Source organism: Hylobates moloch, unplaced genomic scaffold (assembly GCF_009828535.3).
Source record: "Hylobates moloch isolate HMO894 unplaced genomic scaffold, HMol_V3 SCAFFOLD_2, whole genome shotgun sequence".
NCBI lineage: Eukaryota > Metazoa > Chordata > Mammalia > Primates > Hylobatidae > Hylobates > Hylobates moloch.
The window spans coordinates 148,519,357-148,540,345 of record NW_026652277.1 but is presented as its reverse complement, the minus strand read 5'-3'; the positions used below and the strand labels follow the sequence as shown (position 1 = coordinate 148,540,345).

Sequence of the window (20,989 nt, the reverse complement as noted above, 5' to 3'; positions counted from 1 at the left end):
TTTTATAACCTGAAGATTAGTCAGTCTCTGTTCTTTAGCTTTACTAATTGTATGTTGTTGCTACTTCTCTTTAGTTCTGTGTCTTAGAGGTTTATAGACATCTTTCCTGCCGTCTTTTAGTTCAGCAAACATTTTAGTTCCAACAATTACTGAGAGCCTAAGAGGATAAAGATGAGCAAGGCCTGGTCCTATGCCTTGCAGTTTCAGGCAATTGGGTGATAGCTAGTATCATCTGAATGTCTAGATCAGGCACTATGCTGGCTGCTTTACAGCATTACTTAAGTTCATACAGAAAACCTTAAAATGATCGTTACAACTCAGCATTGGTCTCGGGTTACAGGTAAGAATGCTAAGCTCCAAAGAACTGTTTTCTCCAAATCTCACAGTGAGTATAATAAGCCTGGGATTCAAAGCCAACATGTTTCCTCCATGTGTCATTATTTGAAAGTGGACTGAAGGATTGCGAGATTTAGGAAATGAGAAGCAGTCTGTAAAATGACAGTGAACCCATTTCAAATCTTCCTGCTTTCTCAAATAAAGAAGTGAGTGCCTCTTGGCTTGAGGTTGGGTCCGAGGTGATCAGTGTGCGTGTGTTTTTTTGCCATTGTGACGTGGAGGCTGTTCCCCAGCTCACAGCCGTTCTCTGTCCTGACCCTGGCAGGCACTAGCTCAGGCGATCAGGGAAGCCAGAGAGCAGCACCCTGACATGTCGGTCACAAGAGTGGTGGTACACAAAGAAACAGAGTTGGCGGAGGAAGGGGAAGATTAAGTAAGGTAAGAGAGCCCTCATTGTCTGTGACCTCTCTAGTGACTGCTCTGTATTCTTGAACTTGTGAAAGGATGTGAAATGAAAGTTCATATCAATGTCTTCTTCCTATAGTACATTTGACTTTCTAGACTGTTATCACCCCCAGGTGCATCTGCTCAGGTGTATGTAATCTCTGTGAACTGATGGTCATGTGGTATCAATAACTCCGATTTATTGAGGGGCTGCTAATGATTGACATTCATATATTGCTTTACTGTTTATCAAGCACATTACTGTAAGTTACATTAATTAATATTCACAATGACCCTTTCTGGAAGATGCTATTAACCTTCTTTGGATGAGAGATTTTTATTGTAAGAGAGATAAGAGGGAGATGAGTTAATTCCACCCATCTCTACTAAAAATACAAAAATGAGATGGGCATGTTGGTGCACGCCTGTAATCCCATACTTGGGAGCCTGAGGCAGGAGAATCATTTCAACCTCTGGGAGGCGGAGGTTGCAGTGAGCCATCATTGCACCACTGAACTCTAGCCTGGGCAACAGAAATGAGACTCCATCTCAAAAAAAAAAAAAAAAAAAAAGATACATCTGAGAATGAACCAGAAAGGAAAAGATTTCTTTGACTGTGTAAAAATGGAAATAAATACTTCAGTTAAGCCAATAGAAACAAAAGCAAAAGATTAATAAATGATTAAGTTTAATGTGCTTGGCAGAGAAAGGAATAGTATCCTGAATATATTAAGAACTCTACTGTGTCATTAAGAAAATTTAAATACTTTTGTAGAAAAATGGGCAGAGAATTAAATGAGTAAACTGTGTGCAAACTAAAAGATCAATAAACAAAAAATGTCCAGCCTCACTATTACTTAAATCAATGCAAACTAAAAATTCAGTGGACAAGTTTTCACCTATAAATTTGGCACAACTTATGTTTTTAATAGTGTTGGGAAGGCTGCAGGAAATATATACTGCTGTATAAATTAGTAATATTTTATGGAGGACAATTTGACACAAATATATCTAAAAAAATCCACATTAAACATGTCTACCATTAAACTACTTATAAGAATTTATCTTAATCAGAAATATATACAAATATTCACCTACAAGGGTTTTTATCACATTTTAATATTTTTACTTGTATAAATTTATATTTGCTAGTATTAGTAAAAGGCGAAAGATTTACACACCCTGAAGAGAAACCAGAGTATTATATTTGCTAGTATTAGCAAAAAAAAAAAAAAAAAAATTGAAATAATCTAAATGGTCAAGAGTAGGGAATTAGTTAACACATTATGCTGTTTCCATGTGATAACTAAATCTTGATGAAATGGGTAAATGTTTATAATTATCTATTAGGGCTTTAAGAAGCAGGTCTTATCACACAATAACACATAGTAAAATTACTTTCTGTTGTTAAAATAATCTGTATGTTGAACAGTCAATAGATAGGTAACCCACAGGGATGGCTGCGTCACAGGATACACATTTTCTACCTTGTGTGGCACAGCCACCTGCTGTTGCATCCAGCAGGAGGCAAGGATTCCTACCATTTTACAGCTGCCTCTCTGACTCTTTAATTTTTGCTAATTTGGTGAATATGTGTAACTGTGATTATAATTCTCATTTTCTTCATTAATATATTTTCATATGGTTCTTAGCCATTCATGTTTTCTCTTCTATGAAAATATAGATGGCCAAAAACTTCAAAACCTTGAATGCTTGTTCACCGCTCTTGCCTGCTTTTGCTTTCATTCTTTCTTTCATTGTTAATTTATTCTTGATAGATTCTACATACTGATCTTTTGTCAATTTTATATGTTGCAAATATCTTCAGGCTTGTGGTTTGTCTTTCATTATTAAAATAGTTGAATATGGTTAATATTGTTGAATTTATCAAGCTTTTCCTTTATGACTTATGTTCTTTCCATACCCCTAGGTGATAAAGATATTTTTTTATGTAGAAATTTTAACATTGTTTTTCATATATTCTTAATCCATCTGAAATCGTTTTTTCTAAATGATGAGAAACAGTGGTCTGTTTCCTACATAAGTAGCCAGCATTCCAGCACTGTATTGAAGAGCCCATCTTTCCCCCCTGTCATCTGCAGCATCCTGTATCAAGTTTCTTATGTGTGGGGGTGTTTCTGACACTATTTCTATTGGTCCATGCGTCTGTCCCTGCTCCAGTGCCAGAAGTACTATAACTTTATAATGGGTCTTGATATATGGTATGCGTGTCTCTATCCCCCTGCACCCCCTCCCCCCACCACCGATAGTGTTCTTTTTCTTCATTCTTGGCTCTTCCTGTTACATACAAATTTTAGAATCAGATTGCTGGGTTCTAAGATTAAATCCTGCAGTACTTCAATTGGCATTGTATCTACTCTGTAGTTCAATATGGGAAGAATTACATCTTTTTAATATTGCCTTCTTTTTCTTGAACATAAGATGTCTCTATTTGTGTATATCTTCTGTAATGTCTTTCATTAAAATTATATAGTGTTTTAATCAAATGAGGTCTTACAAATCTTTTCTAGCTGTTGCTAGCATAGAGAGATACAGTTGACTTTTCTATATTAATCTTATATCTAGATAGATATAAGACTCTTCATATCTTAGGACATTAATATCTAAGACCTGACTCTTCATGTCTTAGATTCTATTTTAAACACAGGGTATATAATGGGCCCATAAGCAGAAATCATTAACAATTTTAGTAAAAATAAAACATCCAGTGGCCTGAGTAAATGTACTGTGCTATATGTGGATATTGATCTTTTTATCTTTGAGATGTATTTCCCTAATGGTTTTATTTATTTTTTATCTTTTTGAAACAGAGCCTTGCTCTGTCGCCCAGGCTGGAGTGCTGTGGCGTGATCTCGGCTCACTTCAACCTCTGCCTCCCAGGTTCAAGCAATTCTGCCTGCCTCAGCCTCCCAAGTAGCTTGGATTACAGGTGCCCACCATCACACTCAGCTAATTTTTGTATTTTTTAGTAGAGACAGGGTTTCGCCATGTTGGCCAGGCTGGTCTTAAACTCCTGACCTCAAGTGATCTGCCTGCCTCGGCTACCCAAAGTGCTGAGTTTACAGGCGTGAGCCACTGTGCCTGGCCCCCTAATGGTTTTATTTATATATTTATTTATTTGTTTGTTTGTTTGTTTGAGACAAAGTATCCCTCTGTCTCCCAGGCTGGAATGCAGTGGTGTGATCTCAACCCACTGCAACCTCTGCCTCCTCGGTTCAAGCAATTCTTCTCCTTCATCCTCCCGAGTAGCTGGGACTACAGGTGCTCGCCACCCCGCCTGGCTCCTAATGGTTTTAAATAGGGAAGGCTAAAAGCATTCTTACTTAGGAGTCAGAAGACTGAAGGCTATGCTTTCATCTTGTCAGATATCCGACTATATTGACATTAGGCAAGTCAGTGAATGGTATGATCTACCTTTCCTAACTCATAGGACTTATTCTAAGGATAGAATAAGATAATGAATGAGAAAAGTGAGTGTTATACAAACATAAGGTAATAGCACTGGATATTTTTTTCTCTAAATTTTATGAATCAGTCGCTTCTTAATCAGGAATACTAGCAAAAAATTGGGGACACTCTATGCATTACCAGTAGCTCCACCTTTATTTGTGGCATTTTAATAAGTTTTTAAATGAATTCATTATATCACTTATTCTTAACACCTTATGTTCATTTTTACAATGGACACACACAGACACACACACAACTTTTGAAGTTTGCCCATCTCAGAGGCCAACTTTTATGAGAAGCCCTGTTAAACAGATTTAGGAAGTTAAAGTATAAACTTACATATAAGGTGAACAAACTAGATAAATTTGGAAAGATTCATTCATGCATTCAAAAAGTATTTAATGAGTGCCTAAATGTGCTAGGGTAGGGCTGGGTTTTGAGGATTCTGTGATAGACAAAGCAAACATGGTCCCCCTCCTTGGCAGAGAGGATGTGCTCCAGGAAGGTAGGTGTGAATATTAACAAATGAACAAAATGTAAATGTAATCAGCCTTCTGAAAGAAATAAAATGCTATGAGAGAACAAAATAGGAGACTTGAACTGTCATAAATTTAACCAGTTTACTTGAGAAACCAGTTTACTTAAGAAACAAAGTTTGAGTTTGAAATCTGAAGGACGACTAGGAATGACCTCAGTGTCTTAGAGTCATTTTGGCATCTCCACCCCCCACTGGCTGCAGCTCGCTCTTAAAAAATTTCCTTTGCTGGTGACTGTCAGATCTGGGAAGAGTGTGTTTTCACTGCTTCAGCTACTGTCTGGCTGCCCTGCCAGGATCCCACAGAGGCAGCAGGTGGGCCGAGGCAAAGAGCAGGATCAGGACAATATCTGAATGTCAAAAAAAGAAGGGGAACTGTCTGCAATGTATCTGCTCCATCTCCCTTTTTCAGGCACATAAAGCTCTCCTCCTGACCTGATCTTGCCCTTCGGAGTAGCTCTGAGCTTTTGATCAAGTGTTGAAAGTAGGGGGAGGGGAGACCAAACAGAAAGATGGTAAAAGAACAGCCTGCAGAGGATGAACCTCCCAAGTCCACCTTTCTCAGTGGGTGGCGGCCAGCTGTGAGGCAGAGAGGAGCTAAATGCAAACTCTGTTAAAAAGAAAACACACTTCAGATGAGGACTTCACTAAATCTTTGTAACTTTTTAATGTCCTTTCAAGGACTACTCCCTCCTGCCAGCTTAGCCCAAATGCATATTTATGAGCTCTCACATGGATGAAAAATATTGCTGACCTTATCACCACTGCAGTGGTATTCCCAAACGGTCCCGATCAGGAGGAAGAAGGGTTCCAGGCTTGGTGGTGTGATCTGTGTGGTCTCAGAAAGAATGAGTCACAGGAGAGGGAGCTCTCCCAACCCAGACTTCACAGGAGCCTCTCTGACTCTAAGAGTAATAATTGATATAAGGTAAAAAAGTGAAGGAAGCCTCTTGTTCATCCAAAAGCAGTGAGCACCTGAAGGATGAAATGACAGAGTGGCTGCTCATCCTTTCACTCATCCATTCCTTTATTTGTTCATTGCATAAATATGTATGGAATGCCCACTGGGTATCGTCTGCTGTTTTCCCATGGAAATATCAAATAAGTTCTGCACTTCAGACAATAAATCAGTGGTAGCAGAAGAATTTCAAGTTTTGCGATATATTCTGAACCTCGTGTAATGGGAACAAGAAGGAGAGACCTCTGAATCAGAATAGAGCCTCAGAAATGTTTCACTTAAGCTTCGTGCTGGCTAGGAGTTAGCTCTATGAAAAAGGAGTAAAAGGGGCCATTCCCGGCAGGATTGGAAGCATTGAACCTGACGCTCCAAGAACAGTGCAAAATCAGATGTAGCTGGATTGTGGGATACTTGCAGGAGAGTGATGGAGATGCAGGAGGAAGGAGGCAGAGGCCCGATGTTAAGGAGTCTTCTAAGCCAAGCTGAGGAGGCTAAACTCTCCTGAAAGTGATGTGGTTGCTCCTCCTGTGTTTGAGAGATGGTTAGGATGTAACTTACCTTCTTTGTGACTTGTTGACAGTCAGCATGAGGCTATGGAGGTTAGTGCATTGGGAAGAGGGGAGCAGAGGAGAATCACTCATCATATTTAGGTTTTTGGCTTGGGCAGGGAGTTGATGTTGGCACCTATAATTTGAATCTTGGAATACGTGAGTTTTGTCTTTTGCATGTCATGGCCATATTACTATGGCTGGTCTTCTCTGCTTGGCTACCTTAAAGCAAAGGTGTATTTTTTGTTCTGCAGTATGGCCGGAGAGACCAACTGTCATGGGAATTCTGGAGGAAACTTAGAAGTGAATCTGTAAGGCCCCATCTTATAACATGACATGATTAATTGGAAGTTTCCTGGATCGTCTACATGTTAAGAGGGAGCATAGGATAGCAGATTTGCTGGGTTCATATCTACTTCTTAGTTGTTTGACCTTGGCTGGTCTCATCCCTTTGTCCCAGAGCTGTCATCTGTAAAGTGGGGATGATAATAGAAGCAGAAGGGCTTGTTTCCAAGGCAGGTTGTTAAGAACTTTTTATAACTTACAAGGTCGGCCATGAACCCTTTTTGCTCTTAAGAGTCCAATAAAAATGAGAATTTTCTACCCCAGAGATAGTGAGTTTGAGATGCATGTGAAACGCAGAAATGGCACATTCGGGAGCACAAGAGCTTTGAGAGTGCAATAGGCTTCTGAGCAGGAGAGAGATTTGTGAGTCCCCTGAATGAATTGTGTACTGAAGAAGCCTGTGTTTTGAGCTGTGTTATCCAGGGCTAGCTCAGAGTTGAGGTCTGGGGAACAGAGGCCATAAAGAAGAAGGAGCCAGGAGGCAGAAAGAAAACAGGGAAAAGTGGGAGGTGACACAAGCTGCAAGGCAAGATAACTTCAAGAAGGAGAGAGTAACCAAGTATTAAATATGGCAGAAAAATCAAATGAGCATGTTTTTGGGAAATTGATGAACAGAAGTCAGCCTGGAGGCTTTGTCAGAGCTGTTTCAGTGTGGTAGTAGGGAGAGAGCCCTGTAACAGGTTGAAAACACATGAAAACATATTAAGTTGAAAACCCAGTAACAGGACCTTTTGCTCTTCCACGAGCTCTGCCTGCCTTCATCTGAGAAGACGGAGAACATTAGGTGTCATGGAGCCATTGGAGCTAGTGCTGTGATTATTAAAAGCAGGGTCAATTCACCATTCCCTGGAACCTCTTAGACATCCTACCCGTTAACCTGCAATGAATACCCCTAAATTAGTCGTGTTGCTTTTTCCACTGTTGTGGGTACACGAATGCCAATTAAACAAAACAATCTTGTGTTTGTTTCAAAGTCAGGATGATGTGCAGGGTTTCAAAACATGAACTCATAAGCCAAACAGGGAATTAACATTAGCTGCCTATCTAACTTGATGAGAGAAAAAGAACCCTGTTGGCTGAACTGAGCTCTAGCTAATCATGAGCCACTCATTTACATGTGGGCCCTGATGAGTGTCACCCCTGACCTTCAAAGAGAACAAACCTGTTGACTTCCAGATGACTATTTCAGTTCTGCAGGCATATCAAGTGTGTTGCATTTTTGTTTTATTCTGTTTGCCTAGCTGTGCTAGTCTCATACCTAAAATTAGCATCTTATTACTGCTTCCTTTTCGATATAGATTAATCACACCTCAGATGAGGACTGACTTCTTTTGCATAGAAATAAAAAGCCAGTTTTGGTTTAGTGAGTTTTAGGCATAGCCAGTTTTCACTCTGAAATGCTGTGGAATGTTCTCATTTAACATTGCTAAATCTACCAGGTGTTATCAATGAGTCAGTTACAATCTATTTGAACTCCCCCCACACAAGAGGTGCTGGGTGCCACTGCTCTAATGCGTACATTAAGACCAGGCAGTAGTCACTCATTCCCCAAGGCTTGCTCTTGGACATAACCATTACTGACTATTATTTTTTCAAATGAAACTATCTTTATTGTTTTTTTGTGGTAATAAAAGAGAGGTTATAACTTTTTAAAAGGGAGAGATAGTAGAAAATGTCAGTGACCCATAAGTCCCATGCTCCCAGAGATAGAGAATTTCTTTCCAGTGTGTATGTGTGTACTTATAAATATACACACATACAGACACTCACACACACACACACACCCCTCTTTCTATATAGGCTGATATTGTGATTCTTGCTTTTTCCTACACTTAATAGTACATTGTAGTTATTGGTCCTTGTCGTTACCTCATCATTTTTCAGCAGCTGTTGAATGGATGAGTGATGGTTTACTTAAATAACCCCTATTAATGGGCATTTAAATTACCCCTCAGTTTTTACAATTATTACACAGCTTCAAAGATTATACTTGTTTGTACATTTTTGTATGTTGATCTCATTGTTTCTCCAGGGCAAATATGTTTAAAAGTGGAGTTGGTATGCCACGAAGGTTGTTTTTTGTTTTTGTTTTTTTGAGACAGAGTTTCACTCTTGTCGCGCAGACTGGAGTGCAGTGGCACGATCTTGGTTCACTGTAACTTCCGCCTCCCGGGTTCAAGCGATTCTCCTACCTCAGCCTCCCGAGTAGCTGGAATTACAGGCGTGTGCTATCACGCCCAGCTAATTTTTGTATTTTTAGTAGAGACAGGGTTTCCCTATGTTGGCCAGGCTGGTCTCGAACTCTTGACTGACCTCAGGTGATCTGCCCGCCTTGGCCTCCCAAAGTGCTGGGATTACAGGCATAAGCCACCACTGCTTGCCCACCAAGGGTTTTTGACATATTACCAAATTGTCCTCCTTAATGGTTCTGCAAACATAGACCGCCACTAGCAGTTTGTGAGCATATGTTTCCCCACAGCCTTGGCAACAACTAAACATTATTAAACATTAAAAAAAAGCTTTGCTAGTCTGATCAGGAAAGAGCATTTGTTTCTCCCTTGTTTAAACTGAGGAAAGAACCTTCTTTGATTGTATTTTTTCAATGCTAGTGAAGTTGGAATACACGCATACATATGCTACACACAGGCACAGACACACACATATAATTTGCATTTCTTTTGGTTGCCAGTTTGTGTCTTTTGTCCATTTTCCTATTCAGGTGTCTATTTTTTTCTCTTACAGAGATGAGTTGAATGGATGCATGATGGTTTACTTAAATAATCCCGACTAATGGGCATTTAAATTATCCCTCAGTTTTCACAGTTATCACACAGCCTAGTAACTTGAAAAGATGAGTAACTAATCTTTTCAGATTAAAGTTATTAACCTCTTAGTCACAAATGCTACATTTTCCCCCAGTTTAAAAAATTATTAACGATTAAAAATGGCAGCAAAAGTGGGGAGAGGGGCAAGACAGAACTGACCGCTTAGAGACAAGCAGGCCATATCCACAGTTTTGTTTTCTGTTTTGGCCTAAAGAGTATATCTTAGAATTTGAATCAATTATTGATGCTTAAACATTAGAAGATACTCAGCAATTTTAGAAAAATCAGAAGCTCTGATGACATTGAGCCTGCTCTCCCCGTGGTTACGATGCTGGAGCTTAGTAGGTGTGGCCAGCGTCAGGCTGGGAGGAGCTCTCTAAGTCACCACAGTGCTACTGCCTGTCATGTCATATCCTGTCTTTATGTTGAGGCCCTTGGGGCCCAGTCTCCTTATATGCATATATGTTACCCATCTGGCCTCTGACCCTGGGCAAGCAGTGGTGGCTTATGCCTGTAATCCCAGCACTTTGGGAGGCCAAGGTGGGCAGATCACCTGAGGTCAGTCAGGAGTTCAAGACCAGCCTGGCCAACACAGGGAAACCCCGTCTCTACTAAAAATACAAAAATTAGCTGGGCGTGATAGCACACGCCTGTAATTCCAGCTACTCGGGAGGCTGAGGTAGGAGAATCGCTTGAACCCGGGAGGCGGAAGTTACAGTGAACCAAGATCGTGCCACTGCACTCCAGTCTGCGTGACAAGAGTGAAACTCTGTCTCAAAAAAACAAAAACAAAAAACAACCTTCGTGGCATACCAACTCCACTTTTAAACATATTTGCCCTGGAGAAACAATGAGATCAACATACAAAAATGTACAAACAAGTATAATCTTTGAAGCTGTGTAATAATTGTAAAAACTGAGGGGTAATTTAAATGCCCATTAATAGCTGCAGGCTACACATCTGTGTTGTAAGTATAAGATATTTGCTGGATTTCAGACATGAGAAAAAAGTAAATTATTTCTCATTTTTAAATTAATTACTTATTGAAATAATAATTTGGATATATTGGGTTTAATAACTACATTAAAATTACATATACATGTTCCTTTTTATTTTTTGAAATGTGGCTTCTAGAAAATTTACATATGTGGCTCACATTCATTGCTTGCAGTATATTTCTCTTGGACAGTGTTGATCTGTGGAGGGTAGGAGGGATGAAGTGAGAGGAAAACTGTAAACTAATATGGCACGATGCGGTTTAGATTGTGTGTGTGTGTGTGTGTGTGTGTGTGTGTGTGTGAGAGAGAGAGAGAGAGAAAGAGAGAGAGACTGTTAGGGGGCAGGGGATAGTGTTTTAAGCTATCTTTATTTAACTTTGAGGAAAAGTGATTTTTTTCCCATGCTCCCTTAGATAAAAAGTGAGACAGTTGGGTCTAGAAATTTCTTTTGATTCCCACTAACCTTCCTTTTTTCTAAAAGATGAAAGCTTTGTTAGTGAGTATTTTTAAGCTCTTATTTGATGCTACAGAGAAATGTTTTCTCATTACTACCCATCTTATGAACCTAAGTGACGAAAGCTCAGCTCCAATAGAGTATACTGAGTGGAGCCTGACCATATTTCGTTTGTTATTTAAAAGCTTTAAGATTTTGTAGAATGCTTTTATGTCAAATTCCCAGAAGATTTGACCTAGCAGAGTGAACCAGAGACCTTAACAGATTTAGGGCCAGCACTACTACTCTTAGAAACTTGTGTTATGGCTTCAGTGATTTGAGGAAACCAGTTTTTTAAAGAAGTAAGAGTCCTCATGGGATATCATAGATATAGTTAATCAACAAAAGAGAACAGAAAAACGAACCTGATGTTTTTCTACTTAAACAAGAAAACTGGCAGTTGAGAGTAATGGTAAACATGGGAATTAGTGCTTCTTCCTAAAGACATGATGCAATTCTGTTGTTCTTTTCTCCCCCCGTTTCCTCAAGCTCTTATTCTTCAGTCTTACGTTACAAATTAGTCCCTGGTACTTTCACTTCTGGATTCATTAATCTATATTATGAGCCTGTTATGTTCAAGAGACTATTATAGTTGTGTGTGAGAGGGGAAGGCATAGGACCATGCATAAAAATAACGTTCAGGGCACAAAAATAGCATGTTTGAAGAGAAGCCTAGATAAAGGGCTGTGAAAGTTGACAGGAGAAATGTTTCTGATTGGCCAACCAAGACAAAGCTCTCCAGAAAGGTTGCAGGAAAGCTCCTCTGTGCAAAGCGCCAAGGGCAAGCTGGATAGTTGCAGACTGGGGAGGGAAGAAAGAGCACATGGGAAAACAATGGGAAGGATGTTGGGAAAAGCAAACCTCCATCGTGGTTATGTATAGAGTTATCAGCACAGCTGGAAACATTTGTTGAAGGCAAATTGCAGATGGTCTTACATGCCATGTCCTTTAGTAATATGAATTCATCAGTAGTGTGTATGATTGACTGAAAAGCTTCTAGATTAGATGAAGTACCCTGTAAAAGACACCAAGATACTGGTTCAGACAGTTAGTATTGGGGAGACTGATCTGGACATCTCGAAGAGTAAGATTGAATTTAACTTGGAAGCAAAGCCAGGAGTAAAATATCATATAGGAACATCTATAAAAGTTAAGTCCGGTATTTTTTTGCTTTTCAGTCAGATGAAGCTCAGTATCTTTATTACTCTTTGAAGTAAAGTTATATTAGCACGTAGGCCTTTGAGAGTAATACAGTTCATTCAGAGGACACAGGGCTCAGGAAGGGCAACCCGGTCCCAAAAGGCCTGAAGATGGGACTTGGGCCTTAAAGGACCCACAGAGGAGCCTCCTAAGAAGGTGAGGGCTCCAAACAGCATGAACATGTTCCAGCAAACCAGGAGAAGCAAAAGCATTTTGCTGAATTAATTGTAGAACAGATACTGTGCTTCATATGACTGCAGAGAAAAACACTGGATTCAATTTCTCCCTCTACTCAGCAGATACACAAATATCTGTGACAGAAGAAAACGGCAGTAGTTTAGTGATAGCAGATTGGATATAAGCAGTTCTCAAACTGAATGGTCTTAGGACCACTTTATACACCTAAAAATTATTGAAGAGCCCAAAGAGATTTTGTTCATGTGTTGAAATTTATCATAAGTCAAAACTGAGAAGTTTTATAAATATTTATTAAGTTAAAAATCATCACATAGTGAAAGAAGTCTGTCTAGAAAGACTATATATGTTGTATGATCAAGCTGTATGACATCCTGGAAAAGGTAAAATGATGGAGACAGTGAAAGGGTCATTCACTGCCACTGATCTCCTCAAGAGTCTTAATATCAGGAAGCTATCAAGATCATGGTGGCCAAAACACCATTTTCCAAATTCTAATGTTCACCTAAAAGCTTGAATTTTATCATTGGCAACAAGTACTGTCATTTGTTTCTCTTGAGGCGACAGGCTCAACTTCATTTTCAATAAAAGGTTTACCTAGTATCCAAATTGAATAACATCCCTTGTCTGTCAGTGATTCTCTCAAGTAAGAAAGGTGGTTTATGAAGAAGCAGCTGCTTCGACTCACAGTTCAGACATTCGCATAGATGCTTTCCCTCTAGACATTGTTGTACTTCTGTATGCAGCGGGAGTGGCGTGTGCATACTTCCCATTTCATCACACAGAATATTAAAAAGATGCACTCAGGCTTGAGATGTAGGAAAATTAATATTTCTTCTGTGTCCTCAAGGACATCCTTAAGTGAAACTGTCTTCTCTATTTTACTGCGAGTGCACACTGGTAAAGAATAAGGTGCCAGGCTGGGCCTGGTGGCTCACGCCTGTAATCCAAACACATTGGGAGGTTGAGGTGAGAGGATTGCTTGAGGCCAGGAGTTCGAGACCAGACTGGGCAGTACAGCAAGAGCTTGTGTCCACAAAAACACTTTTAAAAATTAGCTGGGTGTGATGGTATGTGCCTGTAGTCCTAGCTACTTGGGAGGCTGAGGCAGGAGGATCCCTTGAGTCCAGGAGTTCAAGGCTGCAGTGAGCTATGATTGCACCACTGCACCCCAGCCTGGGTGACAGAGAGAGACACTGCCTCTAAAAAAAAAAAGAATAAGGTTACCTCAAATATAGTTTGATTCCTCTGCTTCGACTTAATGTAGGCTGAGCTGTCAATAGGTTTACTCACCATTATTTGTTTACACCATTGGTGCAAATGCCAACACACTGAACAGGACATAATATCTTAGTATGATAATGAAAACAGTTTTGACTCTATGATTCCCTTAAAGAGACCCAGCAGTCCTCAGGGGCTGCAGGCTACACTTCATGTATATTTTAATGGTAATACAGACATTTTAAGAATTGACTTTTTTCTGGGTTTAACCAAATGGAAATTTAGCATGCTTGCATTTTTGGCTCTGGGATTTTTATTTTATTTATTTATTTATTTATTTATTTATTCGAGACAGTCTCGCTCTGGCAGCCAGGCTGGAGTGCAGTGGCGTGATCTCAGCTCACTGCAACCTCTGCCTCCTGGGTTCAAGCGATTCTCCTGCCTCAGCCTCCCTAGTAGCTGGGATTACAGGCGTGTGCCACCACGCCCAGCTAATTTTTATGTCTTTAATAGAGGTTGGGTTTCACCATGTTGGCCAGGCTGGTCCCAAACTCCTGATCTCAGGTGATCTGCCCTTCTCGACCTCCCAAAGTGCTGGGATTACAGGCATGAACCACCAAGCCCAGCTGATTTTTATAATTTAAACAATGGAAATTCTGTTTAGAAATTAAAATCAAATATGCAAATTGAGGATAAAAGAAGAATAAAATGAAAAGTTCAGCATTTGAAATAACTGTCAAATCCATAAAGTATCATATTTAAAATTTAATTTTACACCTGAGTGCACAGAGTTCATTTTTGCTTAGGAAATGCAGTGTCTTAAGACAGAGTCTTGCTCTGTGGCCAGGCTGGAGTGCAGTGGCACGATCTCAGCTTGCTGCAACCTTCGACTCCCAGGTTCAAGTGATTCTCCTGCCTCAGTCTCCCGAGTAGCTGGGACTACAGGCGCCCGCCACCATGCCCAGCTAATTTTTTTTGTATTTTTAGTAGAGACGGGGTTTCACGGTGTTGGCCAGGATGGTCTCGATCTCCTGACCTCGTGATCTGCCTGCCTCAGCCTCCCAAAATGCTGGGATTACAGGCGTCAGCCACCATACCCGGCCTTAAGTAAATATTTCATTCCTGTTTTCAGAATATTTGATTATATTATTGCTCTGTGGTAATTGAATGTTCATTAATCTGAAGAAATGTTGTTTTCTTGTATTACTTGCATTGTTGTATTATCTGGGGGAAAACCACATTTTTGCATTTTTACTGAGACTTCTCTCTAGATGAGTGCTGTACCACTTAAAGGCAGCATTGCTAGTATTTTCTGTCAAATGCTTTTTAAAATCAGTTTACTGAGTCAATTTCTGGAGTAGAGCACTCAAGATTGAGATCAATACATGAGCCCTTGGTCTCTAGAAACTCAAAGATTGTGCTTTTCAGGCAAGATCATAGAACTTCTGTGTATGGACCTTTTTCACCACTGCTCATTGGGTGCACTGAGAGTGATAAATAACTCTCTGATCCCTCTGTGAGTGCTTAAGACAAGGCACACAACCAACGTATATCCTTGAAGAACTTGAACATAGAATTACACCTGTTAGATTAGATGAAATTAAGCCACATTGATCTATTCTCACATTGGCCAAAAGAGGGGGACATAGACTAAGGAATGTGACTATAGTAGTTAGAAATGTTTACTGACATTGTATAGGCCAGGGTGGAACAGTGACACTTGGAAACAGAACAGTGGTATGAATGCTTTTATTTTTGTTGACTTGACCACAATTCTAATGCATAAAGTATAATCCATATGCTTAACAGCTATGATCTTACCCAAACTCAGGATGAACCTTGTGATATTGTAAAAGTGAAAGCAGGTTGAATTAATGTCTATAATTAATGCCTGCCAGTTTGTATTGACAAAGATGCCCAGACTTTATGAATATGAGTAGAATTCAAGCTTAGAGAAAGAAAAGAATGTTCTTGAAACTTTTACAGCTTTTACATGAAGAGCAATTGCCTAGTTTTCAGTTTGGTTGGAATATGTAATAAATCATTTAGTCCCAAATTCTAGCCTGTAAAAAATTGTCATATGTTAAGTTTATTTCTCACAGACGCCTGCCAGAGGACAGAAAAGTACAATATTTCTGATGCTTATGTAGCAGTGACATTGGTGATTCTATCTTTATCTTTTCTCTTTCCTAGCTCAAAAGCTAACTGTTTAGTACTTAGGAACATATTTCTACATGTGTTTAAGTGCAAGAAACAGTCAAAAAAGATAAGTGGATATGTAAATAAAGTCTTCGTACAATAAGTTTCTTCTTGTTCATCCACGCCAATAAGGAACTGGGATGTTTTGTCACAATATCTAATTAACTCAGAGTTAAACTTGATTTACTGATTTTTAAAGAATGAGAAAATAAATAAGTTTTAACATTAAAATGACAATAAAATGATTCTGAAAGCTGTTTGGAATCCTAAGAGCACATCAAGGTTATCATTTATAATATTCATTACCAGAAAAAAAGTTTATTAATGGAAATAAATTACATTTTGAGTTTATTTGGGTAACTATGTCTTTTTCTCTATATTTAGCTCAGTAAATGTTGAAGTTTTTTGAGATCAAGATCCCTTCAATTCCAACATATGCATAGTTTCCTGTAATAACTCTGAAACAAGTTTAATTTTAGCTTTTCTTTACAAATTTATGACTCATTACAAAGTGAAATTTTTATTTTTGATGAAAACAGATGCAAAGAAATAAAGTGACATAGGGCCTAGAGAAAATGGGGACTAGAATCCTAAACATTGTTGTCTCTGTAGGTTTTCAGGCCCTGATAGCATCAGGGGTTTGTTTTTTTAATAACATAAACTAGGCAAAATGGCAGCAGTGTTCAACAAATGATGCATATTTACTAAACAAAGCAAATGGAAATATCAGCTCCGAAGGAACAAGAACAGGTTCCATGACTGAAGGTTTCATATAACCGCCAAATCCAATTTGACTGGTAGTTGTATCCATTTCCTTTCATCATCCCCCACATTTCTTTTCATAATTACTAACCTAAAAAAAGACTTTCTGTTTTCTCCATTGATTTTTTTTTCCCCCAGCCTAGAATCAAGCAGAAGTACTAATGAGTAATGAAATAGCCTAAGGCAGACAACAGGGTAGAAAACAATGAAGTTGATTAATCAATCTGTCCTGAATAATCAGGAGGCTCTAATGTTATCTGTGATAAATCTAAATGGTAGGAACTTTTTTCGTTAAAGCAATACTTAATTTTACCTAACCAAAAGAGTGTACATTCTAACTGACTTTGGAAGCAGTGTCTCTTGGAAAAGACGTTAATTACCACTCTCCACTGTCCTTTGTGATTACCTATCATTTGCCAAAACTTCCAACCAAGTTGAAATATAAAATGAAACAATTGCCACCTTAAAACCCTTTTCTCTTTCAGGGCCATTGCACCATCATGGGTTTTTTTAGTCTTCTCCACTTACCTTTGATTGTGGACTTCTGCAAGACTCTGTGGCTTTCATTTATTCCTATGCGCACATGAGACTTAGTTCTATCTGTTGGTTTCAGTTATCCCTTGTTCTGATGCCCAAATCTATATCCCTAGGTCTAATGCTTCACCCAGGCTGTAAGCCTTTGTTCTCTCCTTTTTTTGAGGTCCCAGACTCCAAACCTTATCAGCCTGTCTTATACTTCCTTCTTAACCACCACACTCTGATTATTCTTCTTAGTGGTGCCTCTCAAATTTCTCTCCCACCTGATTTCTGTGGTGACCACTCAAGTCCAGGAATGCCTGACATTTGTTGTCTTCCTCATCCAGCTGGACTCCTGCAGTGGTCTCCTGACTGTTGTTCCTGCCTCTACTCCTTGCCGGCTTCAGCTTATTCATCACACTGAAGCCACAGCAGTGTTTTCAAAACATAAATCACACCGTGACAAACTCTTCCTCAAAACCAAAGAAGAAACGATCCCAACCTCCTTTCCGGGGCTTATCATGCCCTGCATGACTGGCCAACCCCAGGTTCTTTGACCTGTCTTTTATCTCTCCATGGCTCTTGTACTCTGCCCTGGACCATTGCAGTAGATTGCCAACTGCTCTTTTAGTCTGAATGTTTTTTCTTAATTCATTTTTTTTTTTTGGTCTATTAGATCAAGCTAGTACTTCTCAGTCTATTAAAGAATAGACCTAATATTTTGTACCTTTATTTACTACTCACTATACCAATGCTCAACTTTAGTAATGTCCATTTCTTCACCGTCCTATTCCTTCCATTGATTTCTGCCTCCTCCCCCAACATACATCTTACTGTCATAATACTGTGTACTTCTTCACCTCCATGCCTCTTTCCTCACTGTGTTTTTCCACCTGAAGCACCATTTCCATTCATTTTAGCACAAAGAAAATAGACTTTGACTTTCCCCTTCTCTGAGTATAGCTTTAAAACCTACCTTGGTTTCTGTCTTTAAATTCTTACATATGAATCGTCTCTGTTTTATGCTAATAAATTCTTTTGCAGTGAACTCTTATTTGCCGGTTGCTTCTAGTGTACTTGTCAATTCTCCAGGTATTTTAAGGCCCTCGAGAGTGGAATAGTGTCTCATGCTTGTCTTCTGGTAAACGTACTATTTACTATAAGACTAGTCAGACAGTAACTGTTGATTACTTGATTGAAAACTTGATGAATGTTACTTAACATTTTTTTCAAGCCTGTGTTTTTGGAATATTTAAGCCTTCTGGTTTTTTTTTCTTTTTTCTCTTCTAGAAAGTCGTTTTTTAAACAACACTCAACTTTGTGAACCCCTGAAGATTTTTTGACCGTTCCGAGTCTTAATGCCACACCACTATTCCAGCGAATTTATGCTACAACTGGTAACAATGACCAGAAGCCTGAAGAATTAAAATGCCAACACCAAACCTTTCCTTACCAGCTCTGGTCTATATTGCTCCCATGCATTTAATATATTATTTTGTTTTATAACCACTTCTAAATATTCTCGGTTCTTTCTTTTTGTTGTTGTTAATTAAGGGGTTTTGGTTTTGTTTTCTGTTTACTTTGTGTGCAACTACCTGCTTTTAATGACTCACTTTGATCAAATGACAGTGGACAAAGCCAGCCCAAGCTGGTAAGGTGCTGTTCACTTGAACAGGTGCTGTTGTGCAGAAAGGAAACTCTGTGACTAATTTAGATAGTGGCTTTCCTTCTTCTGGATTCTTTTCATTGAATTCTCATAGTAAATATTTACAGAGTTTTCAAATTGCAGCAAATATACTGTATGAGAAAATATTAATACAGATTAAAAGCATTTCTTACATCTTGAAAATTTTCTAATATTTGAGAATTTCACAGGGATGTTTTTTATATTGGACCCTTTTGACTTTCCAGTCCTGTGACTTTCTACTTTTAGTAGAGAGTCAGAATCTCTGGACTGGAGAATTATGAAGAAGTTCACTGACTGTGCACTGTGCTTAGAGACCCTGCCGCACCACAGTGCCAATGCTTGTCAGACACATGCCCTTCAGCAGCATTCCAGAACAGGAGGGAAGAAAAAGAGAAAACTTTCTTCCCTTCTACTAAAAGATTCAGGCAGCTTAAAACCTTAGTGCTTTCTTTCTTAACATACCCAAATTTCAATTCTTTCCATTATTTGAACACTTGGGTAGAACTCTTGCTTTGTATTAAACCTCCTTGTCTACACATGTGAAACTGACATTTTGTTATTGAGCAGGCCTATCTCTTTCAGATAGTTTTACGATTCACACAGGTTTGAGGATGCTGGGGAGAGGGGGAGGGGGCTGTGGTGGTGTTCTGTTGGTTACAAGAAAGTTATACCATTTAAAGCTGGCACCAGAGACCTGATAGGGACTTATTAACTATATTGAACATTTTTTCCTTTGCCTTTGACCCTATGTATAGTTACGATGCCAGATTAGATTTATAGCAGCTTCAAGTTGTATTAAATGATATTTTGCTTCCTGTAATACTGTTATAAAATAAAGTTTGTTTATTCTCTAAACTTGTCACTTCTCTTTTCTAAAGGTTTAAAAAAACAAACTTAGGCCGGGCGCGGTGGCTCACGCCTGTAATCCCAGCACTTTGGGAGGCCGAGGCGGGTGGATCACAAGGTCAGGAGTTCAAGACCAGCCTGGCCCAAATGGTGAAACTCCGTCTCTACTGAATATACAAAAATTAGCTGGGTGTCGTGGCAGGCGCCTGTAATCCCAGCTACTCAGGAGGCTGAGGCAGGAGAATCGCTTGAACCCGGGAGGTGGAGGTTGTGGTGAGCCGATATCGTGCCACTGCACTCCAGCCTGGGTGACAGAGTAAGACTCCGTCTCGAAAAAAAAAAAACCCAAACTTGACTGATATTTTTCCTCAGAAGTCTTAGTATTTTGTGAAAAGTAGCATTTCAAAATCCGTTTTCAGCTCTTCTGTAATTTGATGATGCTGCCAGCATCACTACTTGAAACGGTGAAAGCGACGTTGAAAGTTTGTAAATCTAATGTTGAGCGTGCCAGATTCCTTCTGCCTGGTTACATAATCCATTCCAGCTTTTACGAATTCTCCGAGGGAAATTTTTGCTTGTTTTCTTTGTGCATTTTTCATTTTGTTTTCAGGAAATATTTTAGCTGTACCATCTGAATCTTGCTCCTCTGCTTCATGTCCTTCTTTACTTTGTGTCCACTGGCCCTCTGTGTATCAGGCAAACTAGGCCACTGAGGGGCTGCATCCCAGTCTGATTGGGATGCTTTCTTGTAAAACTTTTGTCGGGGCACACCAGGTTATGGTGTTATTATAGAGCAAATAACCAACAGGGTACATTTCTTGTAAAGTGTTATATAGAATTTTTTTCTCTAGTCATTTAAAGTAAGTACATTAAATACAATTTGCATAACTGTCGTCTTTGAGATCTGTTTCCACTAAATTATCTCTCGCCTTGTGAAAGGCCTTTCTCACTTTCTCTATAATTATTACAAAAACAACAACTCCCTGGAGAATCCGATTCAGCAAGCCAAGCCTTAGAAATATTGTGGAACCAAATGTGATTTTGCAAGTGTATGTCTCATCAGAAAGTTTGTATAACACTCACATTGAAATCATAGGTTGAGCTTCCCTGGGTGTTTTGAAGACCATATTTGCAGTGACAGGAAGAAAGTTTGTCTTCACAGGTCCCGTGGACTAAGAAATGTGTGTGGGCATTAGGGCTCAGTTTTATTCAGCTGAGACAGCAAGAACAGGGTTTAGGGTCCTGGGGGCATTGAGAGAATCTGTGGGAAGTAATGCTCACAGAGCCACTTGAAACAATGTTGATCATTATTCCCACCTGTAGCTACAGGAGCAAGGCTGTCTTTTAAAAAAATATTTTGTATTATAAAATATTTCTCTAGCTGTTATAATCTCATCTGGTAAATTGGG

The 20,989-nt window shown here is 39.3% G+C and overlaps 1 protein-coding gene across 28 annotated transcripts in view; it reads left to right on the top strand.

Annotated features, from left to right (window-relative positions):
* Positions 1-19,589, top strand: part of EPB41L2 (erythrocyte membrane protein band 4.1 like 2) — a 220,697-nt gene extending 201,108 nt beyond the window's left edge. For all 28 annotated transcript variants that reach the window (XM_032158965.2, XM_032158962.2, XM_032158964.2 and 25 more), the window contains 2 exons: positions 662-774; positions 18,338-19,589. In XM_032158965.2, coding sequence (XP_032014856.1) covers positions 662-769 — 108 coding nt within the window. In that variant the 3' untranslated portion in view covers positions 770-774; positions 18,338-19,589. The remainder of the gene's footprint in view (positions 1-661; positions 775-18,337) is intronic.
* Positions 19,590-20,989: the final 1,400 nt, after the last annotated feature.